The 15,855-nt window shown below is 43.4% G+C and overlaps 2 protein-coding genes across 3 annotated transcripts; one reads left to right on the forward strand and one right to left on the reverse strand.

Moving 5' to 3' along the window:
• Positions 1–582: 582 nt before the first annotated feature.
• Positions 583–13,951, reverse strand: RB195_012018 (uncharacterized protein; the record flags this gene model as incomplete). Of its 2 annotated transcripts, XM_064193685.1 has the most annotated exons (13): positions 583–652; positions 866–935; positions 1,001–1,329; positions 2,735–2,817; positions 3,114–3,199; positions 7,899–7,974; positions 10,266–10,390; positions 10,452–10,596; positions 10,665–10,838; positions 12,168–12,261; positions 12,311–12,356; positions 12,417–12,475; positions 13,926–13,951. In XM_064193685.1, the coding sequence occupies 13 exons, from the start codon at positions 13,949–13,951 to the stop codon at positions 583–585; spliced, it is 1,383 nt and encodes a 460-aa protein (XP_064051267.1). The 2 variants fall into 2 exon arrangements, with proteins under 2 accessions (XP_064051267.1, XP_064051268.1); XM_064193684.1 differs by lacking the exons at positions 12,417–12,475; positions 13,926–13,951 and having other exon boundaries at positions 12,168–12,356.
• A 176-nt stretch (positions 13,952–14,127) lies between these two features.
• On the forward strand, positions 14,128–14,671 carry RB195_012019 (uncharacterized protein; the record flags this gene model as incomplete). Its single annotated transcript, XM_064193686.1, has 4 exons — positions 14,128–14,221; positions 14,359–14,454; positions 14,525–14,548; positions 14,622–14,671. 4 exons carry the CDS (start codon positions 14,128–14,130, stop codon positions 14,669–14,671), a joined length of 264 nt encoding a protein of 87 aa, XP_064051269.1.
• Positions 14,672–15,855: the final 1,184 nt, after the last annotated feature.

The raw sequence follows: 15,855 nt of genomic DNA on the forward strand, positions 1-15,855 counted from the left end.
ATGGTTTGTTTTATGCTATCTCAGTCTGTTTCTAGTAGCTCTGCTTAGGTGCTTAGGAATTGTCAAGTTTCTTTCCACCTTAGTATGCAGCTAACATGAGGTTTTAATCATTTTCGTACAGAGCCTAGAGGGGCTAAGAGGTTTCAATGGTTTCAATGAGTTCTTTTTTAGAACGTCAGTTGTGTATGACGTTATTAATATAGCAAAATGTTCACACCCAATTCGCTAGAATTTCTTCTACGAATAAAATCAAGGCATATGATGACTAGATTTCTTCCAAAATCCCTTGACAATTACATTTTCCTTGTTTTGGCAATCAGGCAAGAACTTGATATAATGCTTAATATAATGAGAGCAGACCTGCATAATCCAGTTTTCTAGATACATTCCCACCTCATATCCGGATATGCGGATCCAATACGTGTCATGTCGTTATCATAGTTGTTTTTTTTCATAAAGAAATCAAGATCCCATTTGCTTATCATGTAAACAGCGAATCTTGTATATCTAATGTGGACGTGGCTCGTAATTTGTGATGGTTGAGAAAGTGAAAATTTTTAATAAATTATAAATTTCAAAGCCTCAGTTGCTACAAGCACAGTCTGACGAGAGAATGTCTTCTGTTCTATCGGAGTCTTCGTATGTTTCTAGACTGAAAGGATAGAAATCGACGTTTTTTAGAAGTTGTGCATGGACTTAAAAAGTTAAAGTTCTGCCAAAATATGTTTCTTCTAACATTAAGGTTTGAGAGACAGTTGTTTGCCATACTACTGCTAATGATCTAATGGATGTAGGCAACGGACCCGTTCTGTTTCTTTTCGCCCTAACCGCCTACTTTCGCTGTCTTACCAAAACAAACCCCTACAATGGCTCATGATATTTCTCGATATCGTCCAAACGAATAGTGTCCAACCAACGAGCAACATGCGACAACTCTGTAAATTTACCCTATTATCGCTCAGGATATATAACAATATGTCGACTATTCGTCTACACTCACCTGGCTCAGAAGGTTGTGGATTCGCAGGTTTCGTGAACGGATTCGAAGCCATCTTTCCAAAGATCTTCCGCCGAGGTGGTTCGTAATGAATCGGATAGAGTTCAGGTGCTCTGGTCTCCGACGAACATATAGGAGGCCCGAGTGCCCAACAATTGTCACCTTGTCCTTGGACTGTAGTTTCTTCCGTTGACGAGTTGTCCGAAACGGAAGCGTTGCAACAGTGATGCACCACGGGCTGGTGTACGAGATTGTGATGGTAATAACGATGCAAATAATCAGGAGCGGGTGGGGGCATCGTACACATTTTCATTACACGAGCAAAGTACTCCCTGAAAAAGTAGGAGAGTAATGCCAGCATAACTCCTATGAAGAGAGATATTAAGATATTAAAGGAATTACCCCACAAATCTGGGGTGGTACGGGTTTCAGGCGGGTAATGCCTATACGGGGTCGTAGACTGTGGGGAAAAGGGTATGTGATGGTAATAACGATGCAAATAATCAGGAGCGGGTGGGGGCATCGTACACTTCGGGTATTCGGTCCATCTCTCCCCGTACCAGTGTAAACGGACGAGCCCATAACGCTGTTTCTTACGTCGGCTTCTGTTGCAATGCGGAACCCTTACGTCCTGCCCCGCCTTCGTTTCGTCCGAATGGGTTTCCAACGAATCGCCGGCGGGGGCAGGACGGAAGGGTTCCGCATTGCAACAGAAGCCGTCGTAAGAAACAGCGTTCCGGGGTCGTTTGTTTACACTGATACAGGGAAAGATGAACCAAATCACCCTCTTCTCCAAAATCTACAACCCCGTATAGACGTTACCCGTCTGAAACCTGTACCACCCCAGATTCGTGTGGTGATATCTTTAATCGAAAGGGCTGAGTACTGGTGCGTGGAAGTTGAACGTTAATATCAGTGCCGTAGTAGCATAATTTTGCTGTCCTATGATGGTCTTTGCGGGCCGCAGTAACTCTAATTCTATTAGGTTCTCGGAAAAGTCATGACGTATTATTCCTAGGTTTTTCAAAGGTTATTAATATAAAAATAAAGATCAACCAATGATATATTTCCCGTTTTGTTCGATGGCTTTTTGCCATCTTTTAGCGAGTTTCAAAATTCTTTGTTCATGAAAAACTGAGTAAGGTGCTAATTTACAGCTAAATCGAATGTTATATCGCGGTTTGAAGGGGGCGAAACAGGTGCAAATCTGATTGTACAAAACCAGATGAGAATCAGTATACATACCCCGTATACATCCAATCCAATCTTCAATAATTTTTTACGCGTGATCAAACTTATGTGTGGTCTCGCGTTGTCGTGATGGACATGACTCCTCAAACCCTAAGATTTTTGGAGCTTGAATGAGATGTGTTTCCATACCTACCATACTCGACGCCATCCCGATCATTCCACTTGTTTCTCGCTCTCTTCGAAACTCCTTGCGTGGTATAACATTCACCTAAGATGAGGCTGTAAATCAGCACCTTACTCAGTTTATCGTCGATAAAAACAGATCCTTTTATGAACAAGGAGTTATGAAGCTCATTGAAAGGGCAATATGTCATTGATTGATCTTTGTTCTTTATATGAATAATATAACGTTTGAAAAACAGGAGAAATACGTCATGACTTTCCCGACAACCTAATCAAGTCAAATGCCTAATATCGTATTTGCGCTTATGAAACTCCACGCTGCATCAAACGTCGCATAGATAGGATCATCTAAAAGTATCTTACGCTGCTGCTCGGACAAAGAGAATCGTGTCACTGAGTTCAAGATCGCGGAGTTGCTCATATTGTTCGTCCTCATCAGCATCGATCTGAAAACAGTTTAGAAAAAAAGCAAAAAACAACTGGTTTGTTTAAAAGTTTTTTTGAAGCAAACTAGTTTAAATCATGAAAATTTGAATAGAGACGAGAAGGAAAAAGAAGTAGAATTGAGGACTTATTTTCTGCTTCCTGACTTCCTACGTAGCAACTACGAAGGCTCCACTTCCCAACGTAAGAAGTCAGTTAAAAATCGTTTTTTTTTTCCAATTTTGCACGATTTTCTTTTCGAAACCCGCAACTAATGGCATAAGGGCATACGTAAGCAGTAAAAATTGAAATTCTATACCGGACTTTTCTCGTTGACTTCGCGAAACACAGTAATGATATCTTCGAGACACATGATACGGTCTAGACGCATCGTGCTTGTGTCACCTGAATAGAACGGGATGTAAAAACTCATTGAGTTGAGCTTCTGGAGCAGGACGGTTGGTACTTGTGTTGTCGAATCGTTTCGTTTTTGAGAACATATGAATGTTTTTCTTAGCGGCTCATGTATGTGGAGTCGGAGAAAAAATTGCAGTCTCCTTTCTGCGATCCACTGTACGTCCAACGGACTTATAGTGGACATCTGCGCCGTGGCATCATCGCTTAAAGATATCGCTTAAAGACAAGACATGAATCTGACGATATCTGTGGTATGGATTTCTGATAGACAAACTCTATACGAGATCAGGGCTGGTTCCGCTCATCTCTTCCTAATCGTTGTAAAAGAACGGCAGACTCCGTTTTTCACGGAAATTTTAATCGCAACGGGCCACCCTTGTACATGTGCCTCATTCAGCTGCGCAACAGTCGAAAGCCAGTGAGTTTTCATCGACTGCTTGTTCAAGTGAAACCAATGAATAGGTTGCTGAGGGGACTAGAACGTGTTAATGGAGGAACGATCTAATGTTTCTTGTAGGAACTAAAGCGGTTCCTCATCTTTTAGGGTGACTAGGGAGCGGAGAGTGGAACCAGCTCTGATCCCACAATCTACAATCCCATCTCTGACTTTTGTCGTGGATTCCCCCATCACGTCAGATTCGTGATATGCTGCTTTCAATCCCTACGTGGGAATATGAAAACAAACCAGAAGCTGTGCTGCAATGGCACATACAAGTATGACTGCTCTCCAAGCACTTACTTAGACTTAGATACTTAGATGGCCCGTCTTCACTGGACGTGCGGGCAAGATGTTCTCAAGTTTCGTGAGTGACGTTGACGAGGTGCTTGAGCCGTATCCAGCTGAGCTGTCAGCTGGACCATCCTTGTAGCGAACACGTCACCCCATCTCGTAGGCGGTCTCCCTCTAGGACGTTAAGCATCTCTTAGGTTCCACTCTAGCGTTCATTTAGTCCATCTATAGTCGATTCTTCTCATAATGTGAGTGGCCCATCTAGGCTTTGCTTTTGATTTACATTCAGCTGGGTCGCGAAAACGGGACATTCCTCTTAAGTCGGAGCTACGAAGACCGCCAAGGTGTTGTGTGCGCCGGTTAAACTTCAGGAAACATCTCTCAAGGGCTCTGTGGGTAGCAAGTAGCTTTCTAGACGTGGCAGCAGTGTCTGTCCACGTCTCCGCTGCGTAAAATAGCGCAGGAAGAACTGTTGAGTCGAACAGATTATCACGAAGATCTTGGTCCGTCAGTTGGTCCATAGCTTCCTTGACGGGTGCGAATGCTGTCCATGCTGCTCTCATTCTTCTATTCAGTTATTCCTTCAAATCGTTTTCCATGTTCATAGAACGTCCAAGGTATACGTACGACGAAGTTTTCACGATTTAGGAGCCTTCAAGTTGTACTCCTCCATCCTCGCAGTAGGTGTTCTTCATGAACTGTGTCTTCTTTCTGTTTATTCGCAGTCCTATTCTCTTCTCTGCTTCGTCCAACTCGTTGAGCATCGCTTCTGCTTCATTGGTACTGCTCGAAAAGAGAACAATGTCGTCCGCAAAACGAAGTTTCGATAGAAATCTTCCATCAAAACGTATGACCCTTTCTTTCCAGGAAAGCGATTTCATTATCCATTGTAATGCAGCCGTGAACAGCTTCGGCGATATAGTATTGCCTTGTCGCATCCCCTTTCCAATGGGTATAGTGAGAGGGCGGTGGAAAAGCTGTATTCTAGTCGTGCATCGATCGTAGCAATTGGCTACTGTCCTCACATACGACGCATCCACACCTTGATCGACCAGCGCTGAGAGTGCTGCATTCGTTTCTACACTGGATGTGGTCCAAGCAGCTGAACTCCTGACGGAATCCAGCTTGTTCTTGAGGCTCATTCATCTGGCGTCCTAGATATGCGCGTGAGGATGATCTTGGTGAATACTTTGTATACCACGCTCAGCAAGCGTATCGGGCGGTAGTTCTGAAGGTCCTTTCGGTCACCTTTCGTAAGGATAAGAACGGTTCGTAAGGTCTTCCATTGGTCTGGGATCCTTTCTTTCTGAAGGTAGGATGTCATGTGCGCTGCTAAGATTACACGAAAAGGATGGCCACCGGCCAGAAGAAAGTCTGCTGATATAAAATCAGGTCCGCGGGCTATCCCAGGTTTCATGCTCTTGTTAGCGACTCGTACTTCGAGAGTGGTGGAGCTTCACCAGTGGGGATGATCGGGCTTGACGAGTTGATGAACGGAAAAGTTTCAAGTAGAACCTCTCCGTAATGATCTCCATCTCAAGAAGAGAAGACGTGCGAGGCTGCTATTGGAATATTATATTCACGGAAATAACTGCGGCACTTCTTTAGAGTCGTTCTTTGTGCTCCTTCCAGAATCTCCTGCCTGTATTTCGAAAGATTCTCCTGCAACACTTTTCTGCAGCTAGTGTTTGCTACTACTACTAATCTTTCGGAGTGCGATGCATTCGGATCAAGCCTCAAAGTCCTTCTTCTTCCTAACGATTCCTTGGTGGTCTTCGAAATTCGATCCAAGTTTGTCGTGCGCGGCTTCGAGGCAAGTTCAGCACAGGTTCATAATCCTCTGGGCAGATTCTCGTAGTCCACGTTTGGGTCCTCCTCGATGTGCCAGTCACCTTGGGACAAGGAGTCCTCGAGTACGCAATCGTCGTAGACGACTTCTTTTCTCCTTCGTTGCCGATAGCAGATGTTCTTTTCCATCGTGTGCCTGAGTCGTATTTTCGCACGAAAGAGACGGTGATCATAACCACTACAAAAGGATTATACTACTGAGACATCAAGTAGACACCACACCTCCGGCTGGTATGTGGTCGACCTCCGCACAAGTCATGGGCGATTCCTATGTAAACCGACCATGATCTTTCTTCATGAAGCGAGAATTCCCATGAAAGAGGCAAGCGGCGGACAACAACCCGACGAGACGATTGCCGTTTTCATTCCGGTCCCCTAGTCCAAATCTTCCGATCTTGTATTCCTTTTCTGTAGCCTTTCCTAGTTTTGCGCTGAAGTCTCCGATAACGAATTTATAGAAGGATTTCTCGTCGCAGATCACTTCCTCCAGCTCCTCGTAGAACGCGTCCAATTCGGATTCATCAACTGCTGATGTTGGTGAGTAGCAGTTGATGATACTGAGGGGTTTTTGGCGCAGAGGATGGAGGCGATGGCTAGATGGGGTGACAGGATCTCGTGAGAATCAACAGATGGACGACGGATGGGTGCACAAGAAACACCGCCTACATTTCGCGACGGAACCTTCTCTCCACGAGTGACGAGTGTACCGTCATTCATCTGTCTTACGCCCCTCCTTCTGCACTTGGTCTCCTGCAGAGCAATTACGTGAAATTTGATACGATCTGCAGGTCCGAAAATGGCATGCAGGTCAGCGTATGTGGACACTGTTCTCGCGTTGTAAGTACACAGTCTGAGACAGTTTCCATGGCGAGTCGTGCGTGTGTCGCCTTGGTCCAGAATCAAAGCAAGCTGAGATTTGATCGCCTATCATCGGTCGCCATACCGTCCCACGTCTGAGACGACAGGGCCCAGTGTGCACGGTACTGAGGCAGCGAATATGCTGGAGCGGCAAAAAGACTTTTCCCCAAACTAAGCAGCCCTGCTTGCGACATTTTGCCAAGACGGTGGTGAATCTTAGCAGTGGTTTACTCTTTGCTAGGCTTCCGACTCCGAGAAGTCGGAAAGTCGGATGCGTCGAACTCCTTCTCAGCTTGGGAGACCCTGCCGGAGGACGAACCTCCGCTGTGTATCGCAGTTCGACGCCCAGTGGCATCTCCACGCCACTATGAGGCGTTAAAGTGTTGTGGAGGCTCTCCAAGCACACCGATGAAAATCGTCATAAGAAGTTCTTTTCTTGTATAGTGAACACTTTAAGGATGACTTGAGCTACGGCTTCCTGGCTACTTAACCGCGGAAAAAAGGTCGTCATAGATCTTAGGTGAAAAGAATTGAGGGACTTCTATGAAACAAGTGAATTACCTTTCAATATTTTTAAGCTAATTAAAATTTAGAATTCATTTCTGAACGAGAGTCCGCAAACAAGTGTAAATGAGAAAGTACAAGCACTTCACGAGGAATTATATCTAGATACAGGTATATCTGGGAAATGTCTCTTGAACAAGAACCGAAAAAAAAATATCTGCTGCACCTTCTCAAGTTTGATTTTGTGCTTCCTCTTAAAGGCAGCATACCACCAAAGTTCGGATTTTTTCAGGAAAAAGATAGGGTTAGGAGTGTAGAGTACGACAATGAGCGAAAAATGAAAGAGGGCGTGGGAAACAGTCTTTTTATACTTTTTCTTACAAGGCAGGTAATAGCGACCTTTTTGTATACGTGGCTTGTCCTTCAGCTGTCCATCCATTGATTTTTCACGAATAGATCGCTGGGGAAACCTCATTGATTTTCTTCCGCTCGCTCGCGTATGCGATGCGTGTACAGAGATGTGGAGTTGTAACGTGCTTGGTGGGAAAAAAAAACATGAAAAAGGCTACTTTCTACCCCGTTATTTAGTACGATTAGGAGGAAGTGAATTTTTTGGGGTTTTGGAAAAGGTTATACATATATAGTCACTATAGTCATGCTTTACTAAGCTTAAAGTCGATTTTACTGTGCTTCTGCATTACCACTGAAAACAACGCAAGTACCAAGATATCTGAAAGGTGTGCTCACGTCTACAGTATACATCTCTATTTTGCTTCATCCAATGCATAGCTATTCCGAGACGGCTCATTTGATGTTCTGGAACCTGGAACATTTTCGAAGCTAACGTAACCGGCAGCAGCACAACACCATCACATAATTAAACTATCTATTAATCCTGTCGTATAAAAAATAAGTTCGTCTAACGTAAAGAACAACATACACGTGCAAGATATGTGAGCAGAGCGCAGATTCGCCTCAAAAGTTGTCAAATATCCAGTGTACACTGTCTTCGAAAGCGATAGATAGAATAGGATCAAAACGAAATGAAGTTGCGAAATGCAGTTGCGTAGGCAACTGCGCTCGAAGCGGCGCGGTGGACGTAGCGCTTGGGACCGTGTAGGGGCCATCACTAGCACCACCTGTCCCTGGGAGTCCAGCCGCTTACGTACCTGCACCGTGCTTCATGGTGTTTTGATCTGACAATACGTGGCATAAGAATTTCGACTTTATCGATTTGTTGATTTTTATCCGTTCAATGAAACTTTTTTGTTGTGGTTACTGCATTTAATTTCAGACGATTATGATATGATAATGTGGTAACCACTTTGAGCGAAGATATTGATTTGATGAAATTTCTTCCATTTTTCCTTTCGAAGCGTGACTAAATCTTCTCTACATATGCTAGTCCACATACCGTAGTAACTAATGCGATGAACCCCTTCCCCCATCAAAAAATAGTTGAGTCGAAATGACCTGAACCCGGTGCTGCTGCGTGAGCTACTGCACTCGAAGCAGTTCAGTGGAGCTAGCAGTTGGGATCGAGCTGGGACCATCGCTGGTTTCATTCGGACGGCAGCAGTAATTTCCGCTACCGAGGTTCCTCGACTCGATCTCTCTCGCTATGCTCCACAGCGCCGGTTCGAACACGCCGCTTACGCAACCGCACCGGCGTTCATGACCATAATGATTATGGCTCAAGGACTTATGGACTCCTGCTGCAACAATTATCGAACTTGCGAGAAAGTGTTATGATCAAGTGTTCTAACTGAGTACGAAATACAATATAAAACTTTGTTTATTATAGTGGAAGTTTTTTGATGCTAAAATTTAACGAATTCTTCGAAAATGCTCATCTAACACTGCAAACTGAATGGAGAACTGTGCGGCTGTGCAAATGTCGCGCTGTACTTCCATTACACTTCCTAGATAAAAGGATATGCACTACACATTACACATTCCCAGGAAAAATGTTGGTGGGAGGGGGGCGCTCAGTGGCGCCCTTATTTCCGGAGGCTCTAACTTATTTTTTTCTCTTAGCAACCTTAGCTTACATGTCATAGGTCCTCTAACACTAATGCTTAGGCCTTAGGGCCCCGATTGATTTGGTTATTTACTTCGAGAAATAAGGGCATTTATCCCCACATTCGCCCTATGACTACGATTACGGCATGGTCATACCGCAAATTTCATGCCTGATGAACAAAAGGATAAAGGATAAAGTCACCGGCGTATCAATCCACTCGGGATGCGCCAATGCGTTTTACTGGAATTCGTAATCGTTTAGGTTTTGGAACGCGTGTTGGCCTATACAATGACATGCGGGGGCCAGCCGATGATCAAGTCAGTGCTTTTATCCTCCCAGACAAGTCTGATACCAATTTATCGACCCCGGAGGGATGAAAGGCTCGGTTTGCACTAGGACGGTTTCGAACCCTCGACCGTGTGGCTACAACGGACCTCTAACCGACTGCGCCAGACCCGCCGTGTCTGATGAATAATGTAAAGAAATTGTTGCTAGAATCGTTCAGGCGAACACATGTGTATTGCCGCTCAAAATGGGTCAAAACGACATGAAGCAGGGTGCAACTGCGTAAGCGGATACGCTCGAAGCGGCGCCATGGAGCACAGCCAATGAAATCGAGGTGGGACCATCGCGAACTAGCAGCAATGAACGGCGAGACAGCAGGGGTTTTCATTCAATTCTAACCCCTGCACTCCACCGCACCGCTCCGAGTGCAATCGCCTACGCAATTTCACCGTGTTTAATATCGTTTTGACTCTACTACAGTGTCCGAAGCCACAAACATAGGCCAGGATTACCAAATACGGACATATATTATACTTAAGACACTGAATGTGAACAGTATGCTATAGTCCGGTCAAGACGACATGAATCACGGGTGTAGTTGCGGTGGGCTCGAAATTGCGCGGTGGAGGCAGCAGTTGGAACTGAGTTGGGACCGTCGCACACTGCAACGGATGGGTGGTGCCAGCAAGGATTTCACCACGCTACTAGCCGCTACGCCCCACCGAACCGCCTCGAGAGAAGCCGCGTACGCAATTGCACCGTGTTTCATGTCGTTTTTACCCTAGTATATGACACCATTAGCCTACCATAACCAAACCATTCCATGTCCCTTGAACGAATTTGACCAACTGAACGGCAGCCATATTAACGTCGGACAAAAGACTTGGATCCCAAACGACGTTACGAACGTTCTGAGCATTCCTGGATGGCTCTGGAATAAGATGTATTCATTAAGGCTTACAATATCAAATCCCCTCGATGACTTCACGTACTCGGCTGAAATCCGCGACGAATCAGACGCAGTTCGCCTACAATGGCCGCCTTTTCCATCACAACTGCACAGATTTCATTTGGAATCACACCAACTGAATCCTTACTCAGCACCACTAACGCCCAACGGAGCATACGTATCGTTGCCTGCAATCTAGATGCGAAATCATGTTAAATGGATAAGTTGGAGACGGTAAAAGTCCGTTAACCCATACAACTTCGCCCTTCTCTTTCCAGAGTAGTTTGTCGGTGAGCGTTTGACGGGCGGTGGCACGGTCTACACCACGTTCTTTGGCACGTTCGATTAGTTCCTTCTCGAGTTGGGACATCACTCGTTGTTTCTGACGAGGACCATGATGGTGCATATGATGCGAAGAGTGAGATGATCCCTGAAAATCAGGTATGTCGGTATGCCTTAATCAATTTCTTTACCGCAAACAAGAATTGAAGAATCTTGTTTACATCAAGGAAGCGGTAAAAGAAAGGGTACAAAAGGTTCTTTAGATTTGTAGTATAATGTCAAACTGTTGGTGGGACATAGCAACTGTAGTGAATTGTTCCAGAGCACAAAAATCGTTCTTGACCGCACCAGGGCTTGCTCAAATTTCCGACCCTTTCCCCTTGGGACCCATCAGTTCTCTAATATTAGAGAGCAGATACTTCGTAATGAGTTCCCACCACTCCACACAAATTCACGCATTGTTCTTCTTGTTCTTCAGACGTTTATGTTTACTTTTTTTATATTATTAAGGAAAAAGGAAGATAGAAAGGAAGACCCGGAATTAATAGCTAACTTTAACTTCATTTTTTAACTTCCCAAACTTCCCAAGCAGGTTTACTCGAAGTGATTAGCTTAGTCAATGGTCATGTATTTCTTTCAACAAAGAAAAAAAAAACCGTAAAATGCCCCGAGAGATGAATATTCTGCAACCAGCATTTTAGAGTTATGAACGATTTTTGTGCTCTATTTAGCAGTTCGATTGGAGTCGTTTTGACTGCCTCCCCACCTAACCCCCTCGTCGCCGAAAACTAAACAAAAACAATTGAAACTTAAAAGAAAGATTTGGAAAGAAATACTTCTAGGATGAGAACTTCTAGAAGTATCGAGAATCTGCTCTTCATCTTGAACGCTCTTGATACAGACAATAACTATAGTCTCGTCAAAGCAACCTGATGTTTAGTGCAGTTGCTGCAGGTTAAGCGGCTGCGCTCGAATCGAAGCGATAGAGTTAGCAGTTGGTGGTAGTGGAGCTGGGACCCTCGTTAACTCCACTTATTGCTACAGTTGGAGTGCTTTGACGAGTGCTTGACGAAGCTGGCAATGGTTCCACTTCGATCCTAATGGCTCCGCTCCACTGCATCGGTTCAAGCGCATCCGCTACGCTTACTGCGATGAGTGATGGGTCGTTTTGATCCCACTATCCTGAGGCTCCGCCAAATATCGTACCGTAGTGGAACGGAGCATGGTGACCATTAGGGAACTCGCATTCCGTTCTCGCATGGCACTACCCGTCATTTTCAGTCTCACACGTACTATGGAATCTACAGAAATCTTCTATACTTCGAATAATTCGACCAACTGCCAGAAAAGCATTGCAGTTTATGTGTCTATTATTCATAGCTGAAAGCAAGTAGGATACGGAAAGTGCTGTCTATTCCGCCTCATTCCGTTCACTTCCATAGATTCCCACCAGGACATTCCGTACAGACATTCATACCTGTTCCTCTGCTCTCCGTTTACTCTCCGTTTTCCAGTGCTCTTGTTCAGTATGACTCATCTGTTTCCAGTCGTCAGCAGCTCGTTCAACAAGCCTTTTTGAGCCGAAATTACAGCCGGCCTCGGCCTCGTAGAACGCCCGACGTGAATCCGCGAAGAACATGAATCCATTCGATTTCTTCTTGGTCATCTGTGAAATGTAGAGAATATTTGTGAGATCTACGTTGAAAACGTTCGTTTTGAGACGTACCAAGCGAGGCAGATTGTGTTAGTAGTTGCAGACCGTTTGTAGCAGACCGTTCGCCTATGCTGACAGTGAGAAATTGAGATATACACGAACGAATCCAGGACAATAATGTAATTTCAATGAAAAAGAATCGACCATTTATCAGTGTTATCGTGACGTTGCGGTTGATTGATGGGGTTGATTTAGCTACTTTATCCGGAGGGATAAGCGTACATAGTTATCATAGGCACTTAACTTTTGCTTTGTTTTAGACGCTTATATCCTGAAATCTATTTGTTTACACTGAAGCATACCATATTTACGTAGCTTGTCAGAGTACTATGGATTATAGAATCTAGGATGATATTTTTTAACGAACAACTAGAGGTAGCAACATATAACTACAGAAATAATTCAATTCTTATTCGAACTTGGAAAAATCGTCCTCGTTTTTGCTTTAGCCGTCATTTTTATGCCTTCAAGTTCCCAGTATTTTTATAGTTTGTCTTTCTTAGTCGTCATCACTTTAGTGTTTTACGTTTTTCAAAATTGTTGGTATAAAAATATTTTAATTTTGTTAATTATTGGCTTTCCAAACAGTTCATCACTGGATCTGGATTGCTGAGTCAGTTGGGCCCTAAAACCTAAGCTTTAGTTGTCGGAGATACATGTCATGGAGGGTAAGGCTGCTAAGAGAAATGAATTAAGATAGGGCTGGGATTGGTAATGTTCTGAATTAACCGAACTCTCCAAATAGGCATATTGGAAGTGAATGTGGCTATTATGTGATAATGTTAGTGTTGAAATAAAAATGCTCGAAACGCTAGTTGAAAAACCGCTGGAAGTATTTGTAAATTCATCGAATCATACGAATAATTTGAAAAATTCAGTGATTATCCTACAAACCTTTCGTTCCTGTTTTCAAATATCTGGGGATGATTGAAATATTGAAAATAAGAAAGATTAAAGGCATCATCCCACGAATCTGAGGTGATGCAGATTTCAGATGGAGTATTGTTATATGGGATAGTAGATTATAGAGAGAAAGGTGATTCCGTCCATTTCTTCCTAATCGCAGTGAAAAATGGCCCAGAAGATGCGGCGCCGCACAAGCCTGGCGCGCTCCAGTCGAACTCCCTTTAGAAAATAGTGCGCCAGAACGCCCGAAGTCGTATCTTCCGGGCCGTTTTTTGCGGCAATTAGGAAGAAATGGACGGAATGGACACCCCCTCTCCATAATCTACGATCACGTATACGAATACTCCACCTGAAATCCGTACCACCTCAAATTCGTGGAGTGATGCCTTTAAAAAGTTCAAGGAATAGATCTTCTACCGTAATGACATGTAAGATCCATTATTTCTTGAACTACAAAGAAGGTGTTTCCAAGCGCCAAAATAACATAGAGCAGAGTTTTGGCTTTTCAATTATTCAGCAGTTCTAGTTTTGTGGACAACTATCTATGTAGATCTATGTAGATCTTCTTTGTTATCTCATTTTTCTAAGACTGTTGTTTAATAAGGATAGCATTACCCCAATTCAGCTAGTGCTAAAAGCATTTTTAAGAAGGCACGCATCGATCTGCATAGATTTTGAAAATGCATAAAATGATTCGAATTTCTACATTTGATAATGGAGAACATTAAATCATTTATGATCAATGGAGAGGTGGAGCTGGATGATCGGAACAAATAAAAACCTTGTGAACGATGCTTTTTCAAAGCTGGTACCCGGTATGAAATCCATTTTGCTAATTTCACTCCTTGTTGTCGATGTGTTCTCGCTCAACAGAACCTCGACTTTCGACCAGTCTGAAAGTGGCGTAATCGGTGAGTACGATCATTTACAACCCTTATTCACTGAGAACAATTTAGTTGTAGGTAAGAAGGGATTTTGAAGTAAAATGGTAAACCCCTGAGATAGTTATAGTATTTCCTTCTATACTAATAAAATTATGAGTTCATAGGGAATGAAACAGTCGTGGATTTTAACGAAGTAAGGAAGACTATTGATAGGAAAAAACAGAAACTACCCTCGTTTATTTACCGAGCTATCGAAAATGGTGGGAAATTTTGACATTAATTTTGCTTTATTCTGTTGACTGAATAGTCGAATGTTGCTCAAAATTTCAGCCGCTGCGCGTTGGGCCGCCCGCGGTAAGTTCTTAACCTCTTTTCAAAATTTGTTCTTCATTTAGTCCTACGTTATTAAATTCTAATGGTTTTTAAGTTGTTGGAAAAGGTATAGAGACTGTTGCAAACGCTATCACGAAAGGATGACAGCCGACAGCAGGAACGTACTAATTAAACAATAAATATTTCTGAGCAACGTTTATTTACCATCAATTTTTGCCTAGTTCACTGTGAACTTGAACTTCATGGGAACATTTGATAAACATCAAACCGCTTTCCGGTGCTCATCGATGATGCATCGATGTGAATGCGCCTTCGCACACATGGAGTTTAACTCAACCACAAAAAGGCTACATTCAGTAAAACGGATGGATATTTAAAGCAATCGCCAATAGAGAAGTTAGTGAATAGGGAGGGGAACAATGTAAATACTGAAAGTTACTCAATTTCACTTCACTCGCACCTTTTGAAAGGTTCCTCGAGGTGTTTGTGAGCTTTCATATAACTGATTCCTTAAAAAAATTGGCAACAATTAAGAGAAAATTGAACTGCTGCTAATCTCATAAAGGATTTTAACGTAGCGGAAGGATTTCAGTATGTTTTTGAGGCCCATCTGAAAGTCTATTTTTTTAGGCTTTAGGCGCGCAGCTTGTTTTAAAGGCATCACCTCATGAATCTGAGGTGGTGCAGATTTCAAGTGGAGTATTCGTATAGGGGATGGAAGACTACGGAGAGGGAGGTGAATCCGTCCATTTCTTCCTAATTGCCGTAAAAAACGGCCCGGAAGATACGGCTTCGCTTAAGTTTGGCGCGCACCATTCGAACCTCTTGTACAAAATAGTGCGCCAAAACGAATGAAGCCGTATCTTCCGGGCCATTTTTTACGGCAATTAGGAAGAAATGGACGGAATCACCTCCCTCTCCGTAGTCTCCCATCCCGTATACGAATACTCCACCTGAAATCTGCACCACCTCAGATTCATGGAGTGATGCCTTTAAAACTAATCCCAGTACAAGCAACTGCGTGTGATTTCAAGAGATGAATCAATAAAAAAATTGACTCCGATCTGTTTAGCATTCAACACTCAGTGAGTGTATCAATCGAATTATTAGAATATTCTTGATTGCATTCTCGTCTATAATGAATAACAGCCAAGCAGGTTGCGACGGAGTCGGAGCAACATAATCCTGCACTGTTGTTTTGTTTGGTAAGAATCCTAAAACTCGAGACTAATGGCTGATTGAATTTACATGCTAACTCTAAATATAATATCCTCTCTTCCGATTCGTGCAAAGTTTATGTGTACCTCCACCACCATAGGTTTCAAACT

The sequence above is a fragment of the Necator americanus genome, chromosome III, assembly GCF_031761385.1.
Source record: "Necator americanus strain Aroian chromosome III, whole genome shotgun sequence".
In the NCBI taxonomy this organism is placed as follows: Eukaryota; Metazoa; Nematoda; class Chromadorea; order Rhabditida; family Ancylostomatidae; genus Necator; species Necator americanus.